General features: G+C 44.8%; 1 protein-coding gene across 7 annotated transcripts in view; it reads right to left on the reverse strand.

The window, feature by feature from the left end:
- MCC (MCC regulator of WNT signaling pathway) overlaps positions 1-22356 on the reverse strand; it is a 361512-nt gene that overhangs the window by 18182 nt on the left and 320974 nt on the right. For all 7 annotated transcript variants that reach the window (XM_073344706.1, XM_073344704.1, XM_073344707.1 and 4 more), the window contains 3 exons: positions 12217-12451; positions 6771-6977; positions 5255-5352 (listed from right to left, as the gene is read on the reverse strand). In XM_073344706.1, the coding sequence (XP_073200807.1) occupies positions 5255-5352; positions 6771-6977; positions 12217-12451 (540 nt within the window). The remainder of the gene's footprint in view (positions 1-5254; positions 5353-6770; positions 6978-12216; positions 12452-22356) is intronic.

Below are 22356 nucleotides of genomic sequence, written 5' to 3' on the forward strand. Positions count from 1 at the left end.
ATATGTAAAAGTTTTATTGACATCTGCATATACAGTTTGAGCTGCAGTATGGCAGAAAGGGACACTTCACTGTGGCACTTTTTAACTGTCACTGTTTCTTTGGATCATTACAATATGCTGTAGTTTCGCTTTCCTCTTTTGATCTGCAAGAGCAGGCCTAATCTGTGTTCAAAATAGGCCTGAATTTTGGAGACACTTATATCCAGGTCATGATCCCAACTTCATGACTGGATATCACTGTCATCAAGAGCTGAACCTAAACCTCAAATCCAAACAGCCATGAGTGGCGCAGAACATGGAATCCAAACTCTGCAGTTTGGTCCAAACGTAATTGGCATTATGTGAAGAAATGGCCACTATCATGATTAGCACAGCTTTCTGTGACATTGCTGATCTCCAAATACCAGGGCGCTGCTACTGCGCCAAGCATGGGGATCTCTTTGGGGAGTCTATAAGAACGTTACTGTCTCTCACTAGGAAATTATAGAAGCTATAGTGAAACGAGACAACTTTTTAACACACTAATGGAAGTGTCCATAGCTCCAGTTTTGAGGTGGGTGGAATAATGATAAATACTGAGCAGTGAGAAGTAATCTCTGACCAGAACATTTTTGTAAGTGTGTTTAGTACTGGAGGAGGGGCCAGTGTTTGACAGCCCACAGATCATAGCCTCTTTATGCACAGGCCTAGCATAGCATGTGCAGTAACACCGTGCACTTCACCGTACAGCCTCAACTCTCTTCTGCTAGGCTAGTCTCCATGCCCATTCAATCCTTGGCCTCTCTGCTGAGGCTGAGGCAACAGGGGGCCAAGTGGAATGGTGGCTTTTGTGAGTGGACACCAATCCACGGGACTGAGATCACTGACTCACTTCACACAGGCTCTGAACGGCCATCAGATGTAATGACTTTTGGCAAATACTGACCTGGTCTGGATTTGAAATGGTGACGGGATTTGTATGCCATTACCAATCCCTGGAGCCATCAGTCCTCCTGGCCAAGCATTTTAATAAATATAAAGAATTACAAAAAATCCACGCAGACACCAAAGCTATTATAACTCCAATTTTGCTGTGGATGGCTAAAGAATGTGAGAGGGCCTAATGCATCAGAATATTGCTGTATGGGCCTAAGGGGATGCAAAGGTTCTCATCCATTTTTCACAGCACTATAGGAATCAGAGGCTAAATAAGACCCAGTTACATCATCTTATGCATCTCCCTGTAGGCAAGTTCATTCCCTACAGGACATTTTTCTCATTTCCTCCTCCCCGCAGAGTAGCTGCCATGAGCATTCATGGCCTGATAATGCATTAATTAAGTATGAAGTGAAATGGACAAAGCTACAGTCTTCCCTCCTGCAGCTGGAGAGGAGAGCACAGCAGCTAGGCATGTACTCCTTATGGGTCCCCGCAGAGACCGTGTCAGCATCCACCGCCGTGCTGAGCCACCACTATTCCTGGCAGTTGGGAATTCCAACAGATCCTCTCCTACAGCCCTGGTTTCTGGCATGACACAACACAATGTGATGCCATCAGGCTGCTGGGAATATTTTTTCACTCCATCCTGAACACAAGATATTTCCTGCCAACAATCTGTGCGGCACCATTACTCATTGTCTTGAGACTGTCAAATGTCTTCACTTTGGACACCTGTCAACGCATTCTATTAGACCGGGGTGGGCAAACTTTTTGGCCCGAGGGCCACATCAGACTTGCAAAACTGTGTGGAGGGCCGAGTAGGGAAGGCTGTGCCTCCCCAAACAGCCTGGCCCCTGCTCCCTATTCACCCCCTCCCACTTCCCGCCCCCTCAATGCCCACCTTAAAACCTCTGACCCATACAACCCCCCCTGCTCCTTGTCCCCTGACTGCCCCCTGCCGGGACCCCCCGCCTCTAACCACCACCCCGTCTCCTAACTGCCCCAACTCCTATTCACATCCCTGCCCCCTGACAGGTCCCCTAGGGCTCCCATGCCTATCCAACCCCCCCGTTGCCTGTCCTCTGACCGCCCTCTGCTCCCTGACTGCCCCTGGGGACCCCCTGCTCCCCGCCCCCTTACCATGCCGGAGCCAGCCACACCGCCGTGCTGCACAGCAGGAGTGGAAGGCCAGAGTGCTGGCAGCACGGCAAGGTGAGGCTGTGGGGAAAGGGGGACAGCAGGGGAGGGGCTGGGGGCTAATTCCAGGGTCAACCCTGTCTGGACACAGCAAGAGGTTAAGCAATCACTACAGCACGAAGCACATTTGGTGGTGATGCTGCTGCAAAACTAGCTACAGGCCATGAAAAAATAAATGCTTCCAAATCATTATGTCAGTGTATTTTTTTTCTGCACAAGACGATCTTCCTCTGCTTTTTCACAGCAATACACTATTTTAAAATATAATTAGTATTACTTCAATAGAGAAGGCCCCCATATGCTCTGCAGCAACTGCATAAGAAAGATCATTTAGGGAAAGCTGTAGGTTTTGACAGCCAATAGAAAACAGCTGGTGCTTTTGGCAACCAGGAAGGTGTGGGAAGCGGCTGGACCTATAACACTCTGAAGGTGTTTGAGGCTTTTGGCCACAGGGAAGAAATGCACCTCTTCTTTCCCTCTCACTTGTGGGCAGGTTTGGAGGTGACTGCATTTTTGGGGGATGTGACCTTCTTTTCCCCTCTTAGGAACCAGCTATCTCAGTGCCCTCAGTATTCACCATTGTGTCTAACACCCATGGATAATAAGGCACAATGGCTGGATGTTTCTCTTAATAGGAGTAGCACTGAGCAATGTCACTATTAGGTTCCAGAGATAAATTTCAAGAGATTTTCCCTCCCAGGTTGTTCACAGACTCAGGAAGTAAGCACTGCTTCAGTTCACTTGCAGCTTTCATTTTGGGGGTTATCTTGGCAAACCTAAGAGCAGAGTATATGTTTTAATTGTAAATGAGAGCTGACAGTCTGATACACAGTGCTTATTCATTTATGAGCACTACACTGACATTTTAGGGAACCCTAGGCCAGGTGGGTGGACTTCAGAAGCTAATTCAAGGGTCAACCCTGTCTGGACACAGCAAGAGGTTAAGCAATCACTTATTGCTTAAGCAATGCTTATTCAGGGAGTGGAGTCTTCACAAATTTCACTGATATAGACTCAGGGAGTACAGGAGGCATTGATAATACATCGTCCTGAGATACAAGTGGGAGCAGGACTGAGAAATCTGCACACCAGCTTTCAGGGCATAAGTCCTCCCCCAAGTCATAACTCAGCTCATAGTGGCTATTGTTGTGCACACACAAACATTGTTACAGTTGCATTAATGATGAAAAGGTCCTTTTGTGGATGCACAGTTACGTAAACCTTATTTAGATCTCTAAGGTCCTATCTACATTGAGATCAAAACCAAGTTAAGTACAATGATATAGATCTTTTTAAACACAGCTGTTGCCAATCAGGGTTTAGCATAGTTTCCCTCAGCTCTGGGGATAGGACTTTTTCTCTGAGAACTCTCTTGAAAATCAACAGACTACATAAGGCGGTTAGCCTATGGCCTGGTTCGGCTGGCACAGCTCTCAGTACAAATTCCTGTCCCCACTGATCATGGAAATCGTGCTGGAGCCCAGCTGGCAGCAACCATCACATGTAACATGTTGTAACTAACTCAGTCCGATTTCCATTATACAAAGAGCGTAAGCTCCTAACTTTAAGAGCAGCTTAATCTGATTATTTTTTCTTTCCCCTCCTACCCAATTGGCTGCACTCACTATCTGTTTGCTAGGCCCTTAACTGGAAATCCATGCTGATTGACTTATGGCGCAGTTGATAAACTGAAGTTTTTCTGTGTTTAGTCAGCAAACCGCACTTCGTGACTCTACTCAATCTCTACTAGTTAAGGCCAGTGGTCCCATCTTGAAACCGGGGAGCAAAAGGCAATAAAATTCAAAAGCTACAGCTGGAAAGAAGACACGCAATGCTGACCCAGCTCTCAGCACCAGGACTGTTTTCCACTGGGCTGAGGCAAAAGGCTCTTGGATAATGATTACTCAATTCACTTACCCAGCCAGGTTTTACCCAATGGAACACACCCTCACAAACAAATTACAATTTTTTAACCACAACATTTTTTGTTTACTGTACCAGCCAAGCTAAATATTCAGCAACTGCAACTTTGAAACTAGGAAGCAAATAATATTAGCTGTATTGATTTTACAGTAGTAATGACCTTACATTTATATAATGCCTTTCATCCTCAGAGATCCCTGTGTACATTACATACTTAAAACACTGAAATGAAGTTGTCTCTGGAGTGAAACACAGCAACTGTCTGATAAGCCACACCAACATTATATACAGCTTTTAGGCCAGAAATGCAGATGAATATATTTTTCAAACTAAAGCGGTTAGTATAATTTTAGGTAGGTAGAATGTAATTATCATAGTAGGAACTGGGAAGTTGGTCTCTTGCAAAAAAGTTCTATGGGATTGATAAAGATCAAATCTTTACAACTGGAGGCTGGTGGAACGTGCATATAAATGACATTTAGGCAACTAAGTAACCATTTTCACTTTAAGTCACCACATACACTGCACAATTACAATCATTACATATGACAATATATAGTAGGTGTGCAACCTCATATGGACCTCAGCTTAAAAGTCTGGCTATTAACGAAAAAAAGTTGTCAAGATATCAGTTTTGTATCTCATCTGAAAGCCAAAACTTCTCACAGAACAGCAATCTTATCACCACGCCATGGCACTGGTTTGGTACTCACTCAGAGGGTGAATGTTGCTTTTGAAAACTCCCTGCAGCACCTAGGGGTTCTTCAGTGGTCTCCCATCCAACTACTGACCTGGGGCTAAACCTTCTTAGCTGGAGCTCTGTATTCTAATCCTAGCATTACAATAGGTTTCCTGGTGACCTTCAGCAAATCACTTAACCTGTCTCTGCCTCAGGTTCCTCATGGGTAAAATGGGAATAACAGCATTTCCCTACCTCAAAGGTTTTGTGAGGCTAAAATTCATTCACATTTCTGAGAAGTTTAGGGACCATGGAGATGAGCACCAAAGAGCAATTTCTAAATTAAAAAAAAAAACAAGAACGAACAACAAGCATAAAACAAACTGTAAGAAAACTTTAGTCCTGGTTTTTCCTCATGGGCAAACCTCTGAAGATCCCTACAAAATGTGCCAGATCAAAAGATACAACCCAGAATGAAACCTTACCCTAGGATTGTGGAATAAATAATATCTCCAGGAAGTGGAAGAGGGTGCTTACCGTCTGAGTGCATTTGTTAGTTCTGCAGCCAGTTCACTGTCGTTGTATGGTCTCAGCTCAGCTAGGGTTAATGGTGTTGGGGTCCCATCTGTGCATTCCTGAGAAATGAGCAAGATTGCCTTACTAAGGGGGGGGGGAACTATGAGCACTTTTAAACTTATGACTGCTTTTAAAACTGAGCTAAAATTAAATCGGTATAAACAACACAAGTGTCATGTAGAAACATCAATGCACCAAGAGATGGGTCAATGCATTATATTCCACAGACTCACCCGATGTTTTACAAACCATCGCACAATAATAAATAATTTGCAGAATTCTGCTATAGAGCATACATTCTCTGGTGTCTTATTCCACTTTTGACACCAGGTTTGAAGGGAAAAAGCACAGTGAGCACGCAGAAATTCAAATGATGTGTAGTCAAAAATACAGAAGGATACTTCTGTAATTTTTTTTTCCTGCTGGGGCTTTGTAGGTACAGAGGAACAAAGGGACACAGCAGCATAGGTATGGGATTATAGAATTTCTAGGGTGTCCCTATTTCCTTAGAAAAATTATAAACCTAAAGATAGCAATACACAGATTTTGCTAATTTAAGGGGAAATTATTTTCTCCCCAACCACTGGTACCTACCTGCATTGTGAGGGGGTTTTATAATGAAATCTCCAGTCATTTCCTAGTGAAATGAGACTAATGTATCTCAGTTTATTTCTGGATTTCACAAACCCCATAACTATTGACTTTCAAGGAGATAAAACAGCCAGATGACAATAAAGTTGGCAATAGTAGCTAGTATGCTAGTGCCGAATGATTGTCATCTTCCCAGAATTGATAACTGCATTTTGCTCAAGGGACATGGGCTTAACTTTGCAGTGTCTGCAAAGTGCTTAGAGATCCAGGATGGAAGGTGCCATATAATTAAGGGTCAGATTATGTCACGGAGGTCACAGAATCTGTGACTTCCATAGACCTCTGTGACATTTTCGGCTTCAGCCCAGGGGCAGTAGGGCTGGAGCTGGCAGCCAGCAAGGGCCCTGGAGCTCTCAGCCACTGGTGGCGGGGGGACCTCAGAGCTCCAGCTGTGGGCAGCAGTGGGGACTCGGGCACTCTCAGCCACATGGGTGGTGGAGATCCTGGATCTCTGAGCAACCACAGGCACCTGGGGGACCTGGGAGCTGCAGCATCAGTGGGTGCTGGATCCGCGCCCCTCCCCCTTTCCTCCCCCACCCCCGATTTTGTCAGTTATTTTTAGTAAAAGTCATGCATGGGTCATGGACTTCCGTGAATTTTTGTTTATTGCCTGTGACCTGTCTGTGACGTTTACTAAAAATGACCATGACGAAATCTTAACCCTACATATAATACATGACAACTGGAAGAGGGAGAAAGGTGTGTGTGTGTAGATGGAAGGGAGAAAGCAGGGATGATTAACATGCTCAAAACTGGTAACGACAGGGAGACGAAATGTCTTTAGTTATGTTTACTCTGATTCTGGAGACTGGCATTAATTCCTGACCTTGCCCAATTTGTCTTTGCTGCCACTACCGGTGGAGCTGAGGGATCTCATTTTCTGTTCTTTTTGCTCTTCTACTTCAGACTTCAGGTGCTCAATGTGAACTAGGTAGGCCTGTTCTTGGGCCTCTCGAGTGCTAAGTTTCAACTCCAGTGCTTTCTTTTCTTTCTCTAGCAAGTACAGTTGTGCCTTAAGCTCTGCCATCTCCTCCTGTTGGGGACACACAGAAGATCAATCAAGATACCACTTCACAGAACTGTACACAGAAGGGAGACAGAGTCTTACAGTGAATGAATCACATTTGTGCTGCTTGCCAAGGTGGGGCTTAAATTTGATTTTCAATGAATTTTTAATTTAGGAATCATTCATACGATTCAAATGTATTATCTCAACAAAGAACAATTTACAGACACAGGCAGCAGTAGAGAATTTTCTGGTGTAAATATATTATTGGTATTGAATATAATTATGTATTATATTTATAAGTAAAAATAACCACAGAAATGTTTGAAAAGCTATCCCCTTGAACCATAAGAGATCCTACTCAGAGAGAAGTCTGAACTGGTGTAATATATACTTCTTTTAGCCACACCATCTTGCACTCAGACTCACAGGACCAAATTCACAGGTGATGTGTAAAGGGGCAAGTGGTATGCTGAAAGCAGATGTGAAGATGTAAGACAGTCTGTCAGTGTAACTTATCCTAACTGTTGAGAGGTTCGGAAAAAGGTGAACATTACACTAGTTTGTCGCCTCTCTGAATCTGACATACAGAAGAGATACTGATACTTTACAAGGAAGCTTAATTTTAAAAGCTTGTTCCTGCAGATAATTCTCCTGCCAATCAGATGGTTACAATATTGCTGCCAACTTTCTCAGAACAAACCCTTGTTGTACGTATGTTATAACGTCAGTGTGTCCATTCCCCATGCCCACAAATCATATTTGCTCTCATACATCATCTGAACATATCTAGAAGTACAGCAATTCCTTTCTATATGGCTTACTCCAGAAACGTGGCCACAGTTTTTACCTGAAAGCATATTCTGAGGCCAAAAAATCTGGAAGGGATGTCATATTAATCCAAAGAAACTTACTTTCCCAGCATGTAATCCACGGTCAGCGAAGAATATATCAAAACATTCTAGTGCTTATTTAGTTCGATTAACATTTTTGTAGAGGCAGGAGAAGGGCAATACTCCCTCTGACCAAAAGCTCAGTGCTCAGACTGTGAAAGGAGGCAGCGGACATAAGTCTGACAGAAGAGAGCCTTGTATCGTTCAGCAGGGCTGGTCCAACTATAGGCCAGTTAACATCAATTCCAGGACAAATTGTGGGAAGGCTGATTGGGATGCAATCAGTAAAGAATTAAAGAGTGATAGCACAATTAATGCCAATCAACACAGTTATATGGAAATAGATCTTGTCAGACAAACTTGATATTTTTTGATGAGATCACAAGTTTGGTTGATAAAGGCAACTTGCTGACATATTATACTTAGATTTCTGTAAGGCATCTGACTTAGTCCTGCATGACATTTTGATAATTTAGTACAGTGAATTTTTTGTTAATGTAGCCAATATTAAATGGAGTAAAAACTGGTTAACTGACAGACTGCAAAAAGGAACACTGTGAATGGGGAATCACCACCCAACAGGAGTGTTTCTAGTGGGGTCCCACAAGGATCTGTTCTTAGCCTAGTGCCATTCAATATCTTTATCAATCATCTGGAAGAAAATATATAATCATTGCTAAAATTTGTAGGTGACATAAAAATTAGTGGAGTGGTAAATAATGACAGGCAGAGGTCAGTCATATAGGCAGACCTGGAGCACCTAGTATCATTTGAACAATGTGTTTTAATATGGCCAAATGCAAGGTCATATATCTAGGAATAAACAATATAGGTCACATTTATAGGATGGGGAATTGTATCCTGGAAGGCAGTGACAATGAAAAGGACTTAGGAGTCAGAGTGGATACACACCTGAACAGGAGCTCCCAGTGCAATGGTGTAGCTAGGAGCGTGACCACAATTCTCAGATACTTAAAGAGGGCAATATCAAGGAGGAGGAGGGAGGTTGTGTTACCTCTGTATAAAGTATGAATGTGACTATTAACTGGAAAGGTGTCCACATTTCAAAAAGGATGTTGGAAAATTAGAAAGGGATCAGAAAAGAGTTACAAGAATGACTCAAGGTCTGGCCTAATAATGAGAGACTTTAAAAGCTCAGTCTATTTAGTTTATACCAGCAAAGGTTAAGAGGTGACTTGATCATGGTCTGTAAGTACCTACACAAGAAAGAGATTTCTGCTCTCTTTAATCTAGCAGAAAAAGGCATAATGAGATCGAATAGTTGGAAGCTGATGCTAGAAAAATTCAGACTTGTAATAAGGTACAAATTTTTAACAATGAGGGTAATAATTAACCACAGGAACAACTTGCCTAGGGATGTGGTGGATTCTTCCTCACGTGAAATCATTATATTAAGACTAGATACCTTTCTGAAAAAAACACACTATAGCTCAAACAGAAATAATGGGCTTGATATAGAAATTACAGGATGAGGTTCTTAGGCCTATGTTAAGCAGGAGGTCAGACTAGATGAGCATAATGGTCCTTTCTGGCTTTAAAATCTGTGAATCAATGCCTATTGCTGAATGAAGAGTGGTGCCCATGGACTCTAAAGAGAGTCCCTCCCACCAATTTTCCTAGATTAGGAAGATGGTGGCTGTGAATTGGAGCATCAGAGGTGTGAGGATAAAGCAGGAGGAAATAGGAGGGGTTGTTTCTCAATGTTGTAGAAAGCTCCCCCAAAAAAATTATTCTCAGTGGAAGGAGAGGGAGGAAATCAAATGCAGAACCTAGGACATTGATATGTATGTTTAGGACTTGCCTACACACAGAAGTTGCACTGGTTTAATCTAAATTGGTTTTGTTAAACTGATGCAACATTGTGGACAGCCTTACAATGGTTTATGCCTGGTTATATTGGTTTAACCTGGTTACAAGCCCAGGCTAAACCGATATAAGAAGATCCACACAATGTTGTACCAGTTTAACTAAATTGGTATAAAATCATATATTAGGGCATGGCTACACTTACAGATGTAGAGCCCTGGGAGTTAAACCAGCCTTCGGAGACCGCAGCAGGGAAAACGCTGCCGTGTGTTTGCACTGTCAGCTGCAAACACACTGGCGTGGCCACATTAGCAGCTCTTGCAACGCCACAAAGAGCAGTTCGTTGTGGTAGCTATCCCAGCGTGCAAGTGGTTGCAAAGTGCTTTTCAAATGTAGGGGGTGGGGTGGAGAGTGTTGTGTGTATGTGGAGGGAGAGAGAGTGGGTTTTTGGGGGGCTGAGAGTGTGTCAGCATGCTGCCCTGTAAGTTCAGACAGCAGCAGGCCCCCCTCCCCCTCGCCTTTCTCTCTCACACACTCACAACAAGCAGCATTCCACAGTAATGGCTTGCTTTGTTCCAGGGCAGATAAGCATGCTGGCTGTCGGAAACGGAAACGGAGCTTTGAAAGGGCCTATCCGCATTCCTGCAGCTGATTCCAAAACAATGAGAAGAGAGGCCACTTGACTTAAGGGGATTATGGGACGTTTCTGGAGGCCGATCACAGCGCAGTAATGCAACACCGCGTTCACACTGACACCCAGGCGTTTCAGCCAGAGCGGAGCAAGCTCTGTGCTTCTTGTGGAGGTGGATTACCAGGTGTGTTCCAGCTGCAGAGTCCAGGCACTCTACGTGCCTTGCCAGTGTGGACACATTGGGAGTCAGAGCACCCGGGGCTGCTTTAATGTGCTCTAACTAGCAAGTGTAGCCAAGCCCTTCGTTATATCAGTACAACTGTGTACGTAGATCAGGCCTCAGAGGTCACAGTTTAGTCCTAACTAGCTCCACCACTGAAAATCTCCATGCTCCTATATCCTCTACTCCCACCCCAACTCTTCGTTGCAGCACAGTGTCAAGACATTGCTCTGAACTGGTGATCACTTGAGTGCCTTAAGGATGATAGTTTTTAACAAGCCCTTCTTCTTTCCTGAGGCAATATGAAAAGGAGGTGGCTTTGTTCTGCCTCAGCACACAAAGCTTTGAGTGTTTTCTCAGAGTGGTACATGCACAAGCTTGTGAGTGAGGTAATGAAACATTACGTTAGCAATGCAGTCTCATGCTTTTGGTCTCCCTCGAGCACCTCTGCTGTCATATCGCCCTACTGCAAGCATGTGGCTTCTTGATTGCTGTGTCATAAGTTTAGAACCATGGATCCAAGTCCTTGATTAACGCACGCAGACTTGGTTATTGCTAAAGCCCTCTCTCACTACCTGGGATTGTTGAATGTGACCTCCAACCCAGCTAGATGCCACCCCAAGTGTCATGATCAACACTCCAGGTCTTTGATTCTACCAAACACTCTTTCAGAGAGAAAGGGGACTAGGCATGCTACGCCCTTACAGTGAGGGTAGGGAGTATGCCATGGGCTCCACGTATAATGCAATTACACTGGTGTGTAAATAACAGCAGAACTGTCCATCAATCATTGTTAAGTTGCTGTACAGCTAATTATGCTCCAGAATCAAAGAGTTCTTTAAAAGAGGAAAAATAGTAAGTGTCTTCCTATATCTAGGTTGCATCAAAATATGAAGAGGTGCAGTGGTGGCTGCCTGAGTCTGCAGGCATGCTGATACTACAGCTCTGACCGGGGAGTGAACTGTTCCCATTCATGGCCAAGGCGTGTTAACAGGAAAGTCTGATGACAATTTAAAATGTCAACTTTAACTATTTCATTGCTGATCTTTTAGCAGAAACGTCAAGTGAATATGCCTGCTTGTTGCTCTTGGATATAGTACCAGATATTAGGCAGAGTGCAGTGAGACAGTTAGTCACTGTCAAGAGTGGCTTGAGAAGTTGGGTGGAAAAGGGGAAATGAGAAATTCTCAACCGTCTCCCGGGTGCAAAACACCCCACTGTCACATAACCTCCCCACTGCCAACTTTCACAATGCCATTATGTGCTGCAATTCAAATACCTGCAGCAGAGGAAAATATGGGGGCAGCACAACAATTTAATACAAAAATAAACAAGCACAGAGGATGCTATACTGATTGCATTGGATGTGGTGGGGGCAAGCAATGGGGATACAGTGTTGTGTAATACTAGGGTCCCTATTGAATAGTTTAAGTCTAATGGACTGCACAGGATACAGGGCTGCGGGTATGCTACAACCTTTCAGATATAGCACAGGGCATGCAACAGGCTTAGGCTGTACATTAACAGGATAGAGAGCGGTAAGTTGTGCACACCCTTGCTATTGTCACAGTGTCCTTTGGAATGTGCAGGTCTCATAGTGGTCCTGAGCATCACTGTTAGTTACCTCTCTGTAACACCATGAAGCGATCAGAAGAGAGGCCACTTCAGGGGCAAAGACAGTGTGTCATAAAATACCTTCATTGCCATGAGTTCCTGCATCAATACTGCATTTTCCAGATCTAGCCTCTGGTTATCTCCACGAGGTTTGACATCATAACTAAGGGGATCAATATGGATGCTCTCCAGCTCCAACATGGTCAGCTTGACTGCTGCCCTGTCGTTCTTCAGCTGCTGGATGTAATCCTTCAACCTCTGCTCGTCCTCCTTTGTGAACTCCGTATCACAGCTACTTGCAGTTGAGCTGGTAGTGCTTGGAAGACCAAAAACAGCATCACTCATTTGCAGAAGGATTCAGGTCTCTAGCCTCTCCCCCCACCTCCTCCCCCAGCCCTCATTTGAAATTTGTTTAATCAGCACCACACACGTGATTCACCCATTCACATTTACACTCACAGTTGCCACAGAGTATAATTTTATCAGGATCATCATCAAACGTACACAGTCTACGGAAGACCGTTGCGCCGCCTGAATTACCATGATTAAGGTTAAGATTTTGTCATGGTTATTTTTAGTAAAAGTCATGGACAGGTCATGGGCAATAAAAAACAAACAAACGGAACCTCCCCCCCAAAAATGGGCTTCCATGAATTTTTGTTTATTGCACATGACCTGTACATGACTTTTACTAAAAATAACCCTGACAAAATGGGGCTGATGGAGGGATGAGAACCCAAGCCTGGCTGTGGTAGGGTAGGAGGGCGTCCAGCACCCACCACTGTTGTGACTGAAAGCTCTGGGGTCTCCTCCAAAGCCTGCGGTGGCTCGGAGTTCAAGGACCCCTCCGCCAGGTGACAGCTCCAGCCCTCCTGCCCCGGGTCTGAAGCAGAAAGTGTCACAGAGGTCTCTGGAAGTCATGGAATCCATGACTTCTATGACATAATCTTAGCCTTAACCATGGTTGATGGCATTGGTATAAATGAAGTTACCATATCTGGCTCAATCCTATGAATCCATGAATGGCTTTGCAGGGGGTGCCAGGCAGGGTTGGGGCATGCACCCCCTTGCATGCTGATGAAGAGCTTGAGAGCACGGTGTGCTGGTGTGTTTTTGTCCCTCCAGAGACATGGCAAAAGACCATACCATGCTTTTGAATATAATGAGCAACTGAAGGAAGGCAAGAATGGCTATCAGGATCCAGTGTGTATTAATATTGTTATATAACTAGTGTAGTACTATGGAAAATATTAACTTGGGAGTACATATCAAACATCGATTTTTTCACTTGAGCCTGGACCAAGTGTTGCAATATGCAAAAGAAACACACACACACACCCCTCTGCAACTTTAAAATACAGAAAAGAAAAAATATATAGTTCTTCAAACAGAATAAAAAATGTCATCACAATACTGAGTCAATTATTTCTTCACTGCAAAGCCAGATAATTAGTTTTGCTGGCATAACTGCTTTTGACACGAAACTTTTTTTTTTATCAAGAAACAATTAAGTGCTTGTTAAATATGCCATGCTGAGAGCAATAACAACTAAAATCCTTTATCTATAGAAAACTTCTGCATGCTGCCTCACACCTTGAATAGGAATAACAATCTCTGTGTTTGAAAAGTTAGTTCAGATTCCATGCCCCGTCTGCTGATGCCAGTGCCAATTATTACGGTGATTTTTTGATGGACACCTGTAAGAAACAGCCTAAGGTTGCTTCAGAAAGTCCAGCTGCTGTCATGGTGCTGTCTTTTAATCACTATTAACCTGGGGCTGGATTTGAAATAGTGACCAGCTATTCCAGTGCTAACTTCCACAAGACATCCAAATCCCTCAACTTGGAGGTATCTTGTCATGTTTTACAGGACTTCTAATAGAACATCATCATCTGACTTTATTGTCGCATTCCTTTTCCAAAGGTAGTTTCAAAAGAAAAACTGCCACACAATTTTAGCTCGCTCCATACATGTCACATAATGAAGAGTTTTTACCCAGGGAAAACAATTTCTAGATAAGCACGAGGAGCCTCAATGCCCCATCTCTATCTATGTGCATTCCAGTGTTCTAGGGAGAACAGATTTATGGAGGTTAATTGCAATGCTGCTTTAGTTCCTTAACATTCCACTGCTGAATATACTTGCAAAAACACTAAAAGGAAAAGAAACAGCACTGCAATTTCTACAACCTTACACAGACAAAGCTGCCTGCTGTCTCCTGAGGACCTGTAATCAGCTGCTGGGTGAGGGTTAAGTCATCCATTAACTGTGCCTGTCTGGAATGCTGGATGATCTCAGTTATCAGCAGGGGAATAAATCACATTCTGTATTGGGTTGCATTATTTTTCAGCATTTTTTTGAGGAGGAAAAAAAACCCACCCTGTCTGTGGGCTCCTGCTGGAGCCAGGCTAACGTGTAATGGAAATACACTTTGCTTACATACTTATGCACTGCAGAAAGAAAGGGGGTGGGGGGGAACAGGTTGGTTTTCTCTCCTTCCTCTCAATTGTACTTGTGCTCAAGCAGTGTTGATTTTAAGTTGCATCAGATAATTGCCAGTGGATCTTTCAGAGAATTCCAACCCCAGGGCAGCCTGAGAGGAAACAGAGAATTGGCAGGGCTACAAAGACTTCCTTAAGTCTTCCCCCCTCATGAAATATCACATTACATGGCTTTACTACAGCTTTCTGCTAATTTCAAATGATTTCTTCTCTCTCTTAGGGATAACAGGCGCCGTGTTTACTAGAAGCGAAAACCACTTTTCCTCCCACTAATTCCCATCTGCAGTAAATCAGAACCCAGCTAGCCTATCACGGGTAAAAATACATTGAGGTTTTAATGAGTTCTCCATAATACTTTGCTTTTCATCGGAGGATCTCAAAGCTCTTTATAAACCTTATTTAACTAGGCCTCACTAGGCCCTCAGTGAGGTAGATATGATGTGAAAATCAGGCAATACAATAAATTACTATTCAATTCTATATCAAGAGGTGTTGTAGATCTCTTCAGGTTCCAAAATAAAAAGTTCTCCAGCCTTCCTGGACTACTCACACTCAGAGACTAATACTCAGGGACAGTATTTAGGGTCTACATAGCCTGCACAGTCTCAGAGTTTAAGTCAAAGTTAACCTTAGCTTTCGTTTACAGAGAAAATATGCTCCTTGCCCTCTTTGCTGGAAAGACAGCTCTCAGAATGAAAACTGAGCACGGCCTCTACATCTGCTATGAGGACTATTCCTAAAGCTCCCCAGGTATTCACAGTACCAGCCACAGCTGCACAGGACTGACCTTTCAGGTCCACAGCTGCAGGTCTCCATTTTTTGGAGACCAATCCACAGCTGTGGAAGGTAACGGCAACTTGGGTTATTAGCTCAGTCCTGGCTGACTGCCTGCAGCTGAGCTAGCTCCTCTGCTGAAGTGCTAGTGAGGCCTCTGGTTACAAGGTGAGGAATTAATGGAGGAGCTGCCAGTACAAAGAGGACAGAAGAAAAGGAGAACTGCCCCTTGTCCCCTAACTTTGGTGCCAGAATCCCCCCACCCAGCGTGAGAGAAGAGAGGAGGTAATATGGCCAGCAGAGGAAAAGGGTACATAGCCTATTCCCCTATTCGAGAGGCAGAGACAGCCCCGCAATCCCCACCCCCATTTCCTGAATTGTGGAGAAGTAGTCCTGTGTGCAGGGCTGCATGACTAAGCACTGAAACAATGCCATGATGCATATGTGATCCTGGGTTGTGATGCCACATGGGGCTCCTTCAAACTCACTTTGATGGCTCTCCCCAAAATCCTCAGGCCAGCCCTGCTGCATCTGTGGGGGAAACACCCCTGGCTAGATACCGTGTAGTGCTGAATTTGGCAGACTGATATGCTTTCTGATGGCAATCAGGGTAACACAAATGAGGTTAGGGGATGAACTGAACAGGCAGCATGTCACAACCAGAAAAAAACCAAAAACAGATGCATGATGTCTCTCTTATTTCTCTAGCATGCACGTAGGAAAAAATTACACAGCTCTATCAAACGTCTTGGAAAAATGATTTCCTTCTGCACATTCCCCTCACCGTGTTCATAAAGAGCTGAAAGAAACATTCTACCCACTCGGTTCATCATTGACATCTGCAAGATTCCTAAATGATGCTCAATTAATTTGTATATATATTTTCTATACAGTGGATCCTAGATAGCATGGTGTAACATTAAGAGGTGTCCTACACTCACGGGTACAAATACACATATACTACATGTGCATATACATAAACACACTGCATATATAAAATATTTCTCCGTTTACTGATGCTGTGGAGTACAACCTCTCTTTTCATTCAAGAAACCTTGTCTGGGTGAAAAGGATACAGCATCCCTTATACAGTATGAATTTCTATCCGTAATAACTGTGGGTTAAGGGTTTATAGAATTACAATTACGTGGAATGTCCCAAATCCATGTAACATTCTTGAATGGTAGTGTCTGCATTTGAACTTTTACTTTAAGGAATATTTGTTAGGTCACGTACATCTGTCCACCCATCTTCCAGGTCAGAGTGGCTCCACATCAGAGCAAGCACACAACCGTATGGCAGGGATAACCTTTCAGATTAAGAGTAACAGCCGTGTTAGTCTGTATTCACGAAAAGAAAAGGAGTACTTGTGGCACCTTAGAGACTTCATCGGATGAAGTGAGCTGTAGCTCACAAAAGCTTATGCTCAAATAAATTGGTTAGTCTCTAAGGTGCCACAAGTACTCCCTTTCAGATTAACTGGCCTTCACTCAGACCAGCAGAATTTGAATTAACAGTATATTGGGCTATTATCTCAATACTTTGGCAAACCACCTCCCTCCTTTGGAAACCTATTTGCTCCAGTGATGAAGTCTGGTACTGAGAGCATACCACATGCTTTGGTATTTGGAAGCATTAACACGTTTCCATATCAACACTTCCACATTGCGGCCAACATAATCCTTTATTTCAGCTACTTATCCGAAATCCCTGGGGTAGTTCTGAGAGGAGGATTTAGCTGTAGGTTTGGGTAAGTTCAGATGGTTAGTGGTAAAAACATGTTGTAGAAATGTATTTCCTTTGCATGTGATGGGGACGGACTGTCCCTCCTGCAACTCGGTGGAAGGCCGGGGTTACTAGTAGTGTAATGAATACAAAACAGCATCCTTAGTCATTGAAACAGCAGCAATCTCCATCTCTCTCTCTCCTTTCATTCTTTTTACAGGTGCTATCAGTTGGATCTTCTTGGAGATGAATGCTCCTCTGTCCATTAAAACAATTAGGACTTCCACAAAGCTATTTTTATTTTCAAAAATGAATTGGCAATATAGTTGGGTTGCTGCCAACCAAATAAATTGAGATGCTAGCTATTACTTTATTCACTTCGCTGGTAACAACCTCTATGCTGGTTTTTCATTTCATCTCAGATGCTCCCTTTTACAATCTTTAACCCTGCTTTGTCACCAGCAGTTGCCAGTGCTTGTGTTCTCAGTAATGCGTTCAGTGATTTGACATTCAGCATCTCATTTGTGATGCCGAAGTTCAGCACTTCCATTATAAACCCATTTTGTGGGGTTTCAAACTGCAGTGAGAATTATTCACTTTATCACAAAGTCTTAGCCAAAAAGGGGTTTTTCCCCTTCCCCATTTAAAGAAAAAAACCTGCCCGGCACTTTAACTCAAAGGATCTTCATTATTACTACTTTTGTTTGCAAAGATCAGGCTTGTGTACTAAGATTATCTTGTAGTCATATATAAAATAAAAAAATTTTCATTTCAGAGGTTAAGTGCAATCAAGGGAGGAATCTGTCCATTAATATGAATTGTTTCCAAATTGTGGTCCACAGAGCACTTGCTGGTCTTATGGAACTGGCTCCCCTCCTTGTTTCCACCTGCTTCTACAGGCCCTCAGGTACTTCCATGACAAAGAAAAAGCCTACAGAAGCAGCTGGAAATAAGGAGTCAGCCTTGCTGCCTCTGCTAGGGGTTACTGTCACAACAGAGAGGAGACGGAATCTACCTTCAGTGATTGCAACCACCAGTGGGTGGAGCCAGGGCTGCTGCCAGCCTCCAGCATGAAAGAACCATAGAGCAGCAAGTCCAGGGCAGCACGGAAGGATGAAGCCAAAAGAAGGGAGCCAAGCGGCAGGGAGGTGTGTGCAATTGGAGAGGAGGAGCAGGTATGCATATGCAAGGTGAAATGAAAAAGGGAGCACAGAAGCATATGCAGAGAGGCAGCAGGAAAGAGAGAGGATGAAAATGGATAGGTGTGATTGTAACGAAATGAAAAACAAAACGAGAGTGAGTATCTGTTTTCTTCATAAAGGACAAAATGCAAAATTAAAGACAGTCACAAATACATACCTATTTTACTAACATTACTGTCTAAGCAAACGTAGTTGCCACAAGGATGTTATGTGATTGTGAACAGCAGGGGGTGCTCATGAGATTCTCTCTCTATTGAGATGTGGGCCACATTATAGAGAAGTCTGAGTTACATCATCTAAACGCCTTTGTCCTCTGGATGAAAACAACAGGGGAAAAGAGGAGATTTTGTGCTTAGCTGGGCAAATGTTACATGGTCCCTCTTGAAATTTCGAAAGTATTTATACGTGGATTTAAAAAAGGAAATGCAGAATGGTGTGGTGGAATATGGAGTCAAAATGTCCTGAGTTTTCTAAGCCCTATTCTGACTGCTCCTGACTTGCTGCCCTTGGGCCACTGACAGTAACTTCTGTTTGCCTCAGATTCTCTGTTGAGAAAAAGGGGATAAAAGACAGTTACCTTTTCCATAGCTGGTGTTCTTCAAGATGTGTTGCTCATGTCTATTCCACAATAGGTGCGTGTGCTTCCCACGTGTCCAGGTGCTGGAAGTTTTTCCCCTAGCAGTACCCGTAGGGGGGAACGCCCCCCATGACCCCTAGAGTGGCGCCTGCCTGGCGTGGTATAAGGGCAGCTGCACGCTCCCCCCACCCTCAGTTCCTTCTTGCCAGACAACTCTGACAGAGGGGAAGGAGGGTGGGATGTGGAATAGACATGAGCAACACATCTCGAAGAACACCAGTTACAGAAAAAGTAACTGTCTTTTCTTTTTCAAGTGATTGCCCATGTGTATTCCACAATAGGTGATTCCAAGCTATATCTGTTGGAGGTGGGTAGGAGTTCACAAGTTTCCAGGACGGAGGACAGCCCTGCCGAACCCGGCGTCATCCCTGGTTTGGGGGATGATCGCATAGTGCGAGGTGAACGTGTGAACCGAAGATCACGTGGCGGCCCTACAAATGTCCTGGATGGGGATGTGGGCCACGAAGGCAGCCAACGAGGCCTGCGCCCGAGTCAAGTGTGCCCTCACAGTGGGTGGTGGGGGGACACCCGCCAGTGCATAACAAAGTGATCCAACTGGAAGCCGCTGAGTGGAAATTGGCTGGCCCCTCGCGCACTCAGCCGTGGGAATGAATAGTTGGGAGGGCTTTCTGAACGGCTTGGTCCGCTCGCGGTAGAAAGCCAGAGCTCGCCGCACATCGAACGTGTGGAGACGGCGCTCCTCATTGGATGCATGAGGCTTCGGGCAGAGGACTGGTAGAAAAATATCCTGACCCACGTGGTAGGCGGAGACCACCTTCGGGAGGAACACGGGGTGTGGGCAGAGCTGGACCTTGTCTTTATGAAAGACTGTGTACGGCGGCTCGGAGGTCAGGGGGGAAGAGGTTGTGCATACCTTCCTCCACGTTGAGGGAGGAGGTGGATTTCGTAACATACCTTTGGTTCTGCACTCCAAGGGAGGTGGACACCTGAGTGCTGGGGCAAGTCCCTAAAGCTGAGTCTTCCCACAGCTGATCTCAGTGTCTGTGTCATTTATATAACTATGTCTTTGCCTCCTTATTCTTAGGCATCTAACCCAGTTGGCCGTCTGTCGCATTCATTGGCTGCTGACAGAACCAGTGAGCTTGGGGCGGGGTGGATATGTAGATATTCAAAACCCTTAGCGGGGACATAGTATTTTCTTTCCGCCTGCCTGGAGATGGGGGGCAGGGAGGAGGGTGTCTGACACAGGGCCTTGATTAGTTTCACCACTCCCTCGTGCATGGCAACGCCACCTTGGAGGGGGCTGCTGCATTTAATTCATGGAACAGGGAGCCTAAGGGCTCTTCCAGCTCCTCAGCTTCCAGCCCCAAGTTCGATGCCACCCTCTTCAAAAGCTCCTGGTGGTCCCTTGCATCATCCTGAGTGGCTGCTTGAGAAAGTCCCGCTGTCACCTCATCGGACGAAGATGATGAGGAGGCAGGTACAGCTGGTTGTGTCAACTCCACTGCTTCTGCCGCGGCCGTGGCCAGTTGTCCCTGGGGAGCTTGCTCTGACTCCACGTCCGGCTCAGGGGGCGGGCAGGAGACTGTCGCCAACCATCTTTTGGATGCCCCCGAGACCAGCCGATGCCCCTGTAGCAGATGGGGAAACCCCTAAGGGTTCCATAGTTGTCAAGGGGCCGGCCACTGGCCCTGGGGCCATGCAGCCACTGGTGACCTAGAGGGGAATGCCGATGTCCCCAGTGCGTGACCTTGGTCTGCAGGCAGATCTTCCTCCTTGGGCTCTATACTTCCTCCTCGCTATCAGAGCCCGAGGAGGGAGAGACTTGTCTGGGGGACCAGGACGGTAATGAGGCCTCCTGTCTACCCCGTTCCCGTTGGCTCTCTCTGCAGACCTCCACTGTGGACCTGTACCAGGATGGTGGCTCTCAGTGCCACAACTCCTGTGATTGGTGGTGGCCTTTGGCAGATTGGAACAGTATCCCGGAGATCAACACCTCACACTTTGAGAATGGTGCCACTCCATAGACCAGAAGCAAGAGGATCAGCATCTCAGAGACCGTCGATGTGCTTGCGGTGATCTGTACCAGTGATCCAGAGACTGGTGATGGGGCTCCAGGAACCGGTGCCTCGATGCCCCGGAGCGGTGATGAGGACTGGGAGACTGACTTGGGTGCTCCCGGCACTGAGGCTCTGGGGACGTGTCTCTGCAGACCTGCGCCAGACTGCCAGCGATTGATGCCGGGACTCCAAGGAACGCTGCCTAGAGTCCAGGAACCAATGCCGGGAACTCTGGCAGAGAAGCCAACCTGCATCCGGCTGGTGGTGCTGTTCAGGCAAACGCTGGTGGGGCACCCCCTGTGACGGGGAGTGGTGCTGCACTGATGGAGACCTCTGGAAGGGTCACAGGGCGGGTTTACCCCTCGAAGGGGGCACCTCACTGGCTGGCGTGGGCAGCACCAGAAATGACAGTATGTTACAAAAAGTAATTTTCTCTCTGTTGATACTCACCCCTTCTTGTCAAATGTTGGGAATGGGCCACATCCACCCTGACTGAATTGGCCTCGTTAGCACTGACCCCCCACTTGGCAAAGGCAACTCCCATCTTTTCATATGCTGTATATTTATACCTGCCTACTGTATTTTTCACTCCATGCATCTGATGAAGTGGGTTATAGCCCACGAAAGCTTATGCCCAAATAAATTTGTTAGTCTCTAAGATGCCACAAAGACACAAAGTATACACGTTATATATAGATGTACTGAAAAAGTAGCTGCTCCCCAGAAATATTTGAACTAGATAATTTTTGTAATAATAGTTCATTTAAGTTTTATTATTTTAAAGGTCTAAAAAAATCCCAATATCCTGATTTTTCCCTCTGGAAAAATCCACTCTAACCTGCAAAAAATTTGTCCACCAGTCAGTATTTGTCTACAGTGTCAATTGCTAAAGGGAGGTTTTTTGGGCTAGTGGAGTTATGAAAAATTATTATAACTGGTGGCAGAAACTTATTCTGTTTCTGTGAGAAGTGAAATGGTTATAGCCGTGACATTTAAAAACAACAATTCTTGAGCACTCCAAAAGCTTATGAAAACCTTCCTTGACGGGAGTACTTTTTTGGTTTCCAGTTCCCTGGAAACCTGTGGTGCCCTAGTACAATAGCGGTGAACAAGAAGTACATGCTTCAAGTTTCAATGAGATGGGAAGGAGGGGAAGAGAGAGAGAGAGGGAAACAGAATCACTGAAGTAAAAGAAACGTTATGGTTTTGCCCTTTATGAAAGAGATCAAAGATCAGAATCACCCGCTTGCAAGATATCTATACAAAACGTTTCTTGGATGGAGTTTGCTCCAAGTCTGAGAATAAGCTCACTGAAGCATGGTAGTGATTTAAAAAAATAAAAACAAAGAGAACCCAGCAGA

Source organism: Lepidochelys kempii, chromosome 5 (assembly GCF_965140265.1).
Source record: "Lepidochelys kempii isolate rLepKem1 chromosome 5, rLepKem1.hap2, whole genome shotgun sequence".
Classification (NCBI taxonomy): Eukaryota; Metazoa; Chordata; order Testudines; family Cheloniidae; genus Lepidochelys; species Lepidochelys kempii.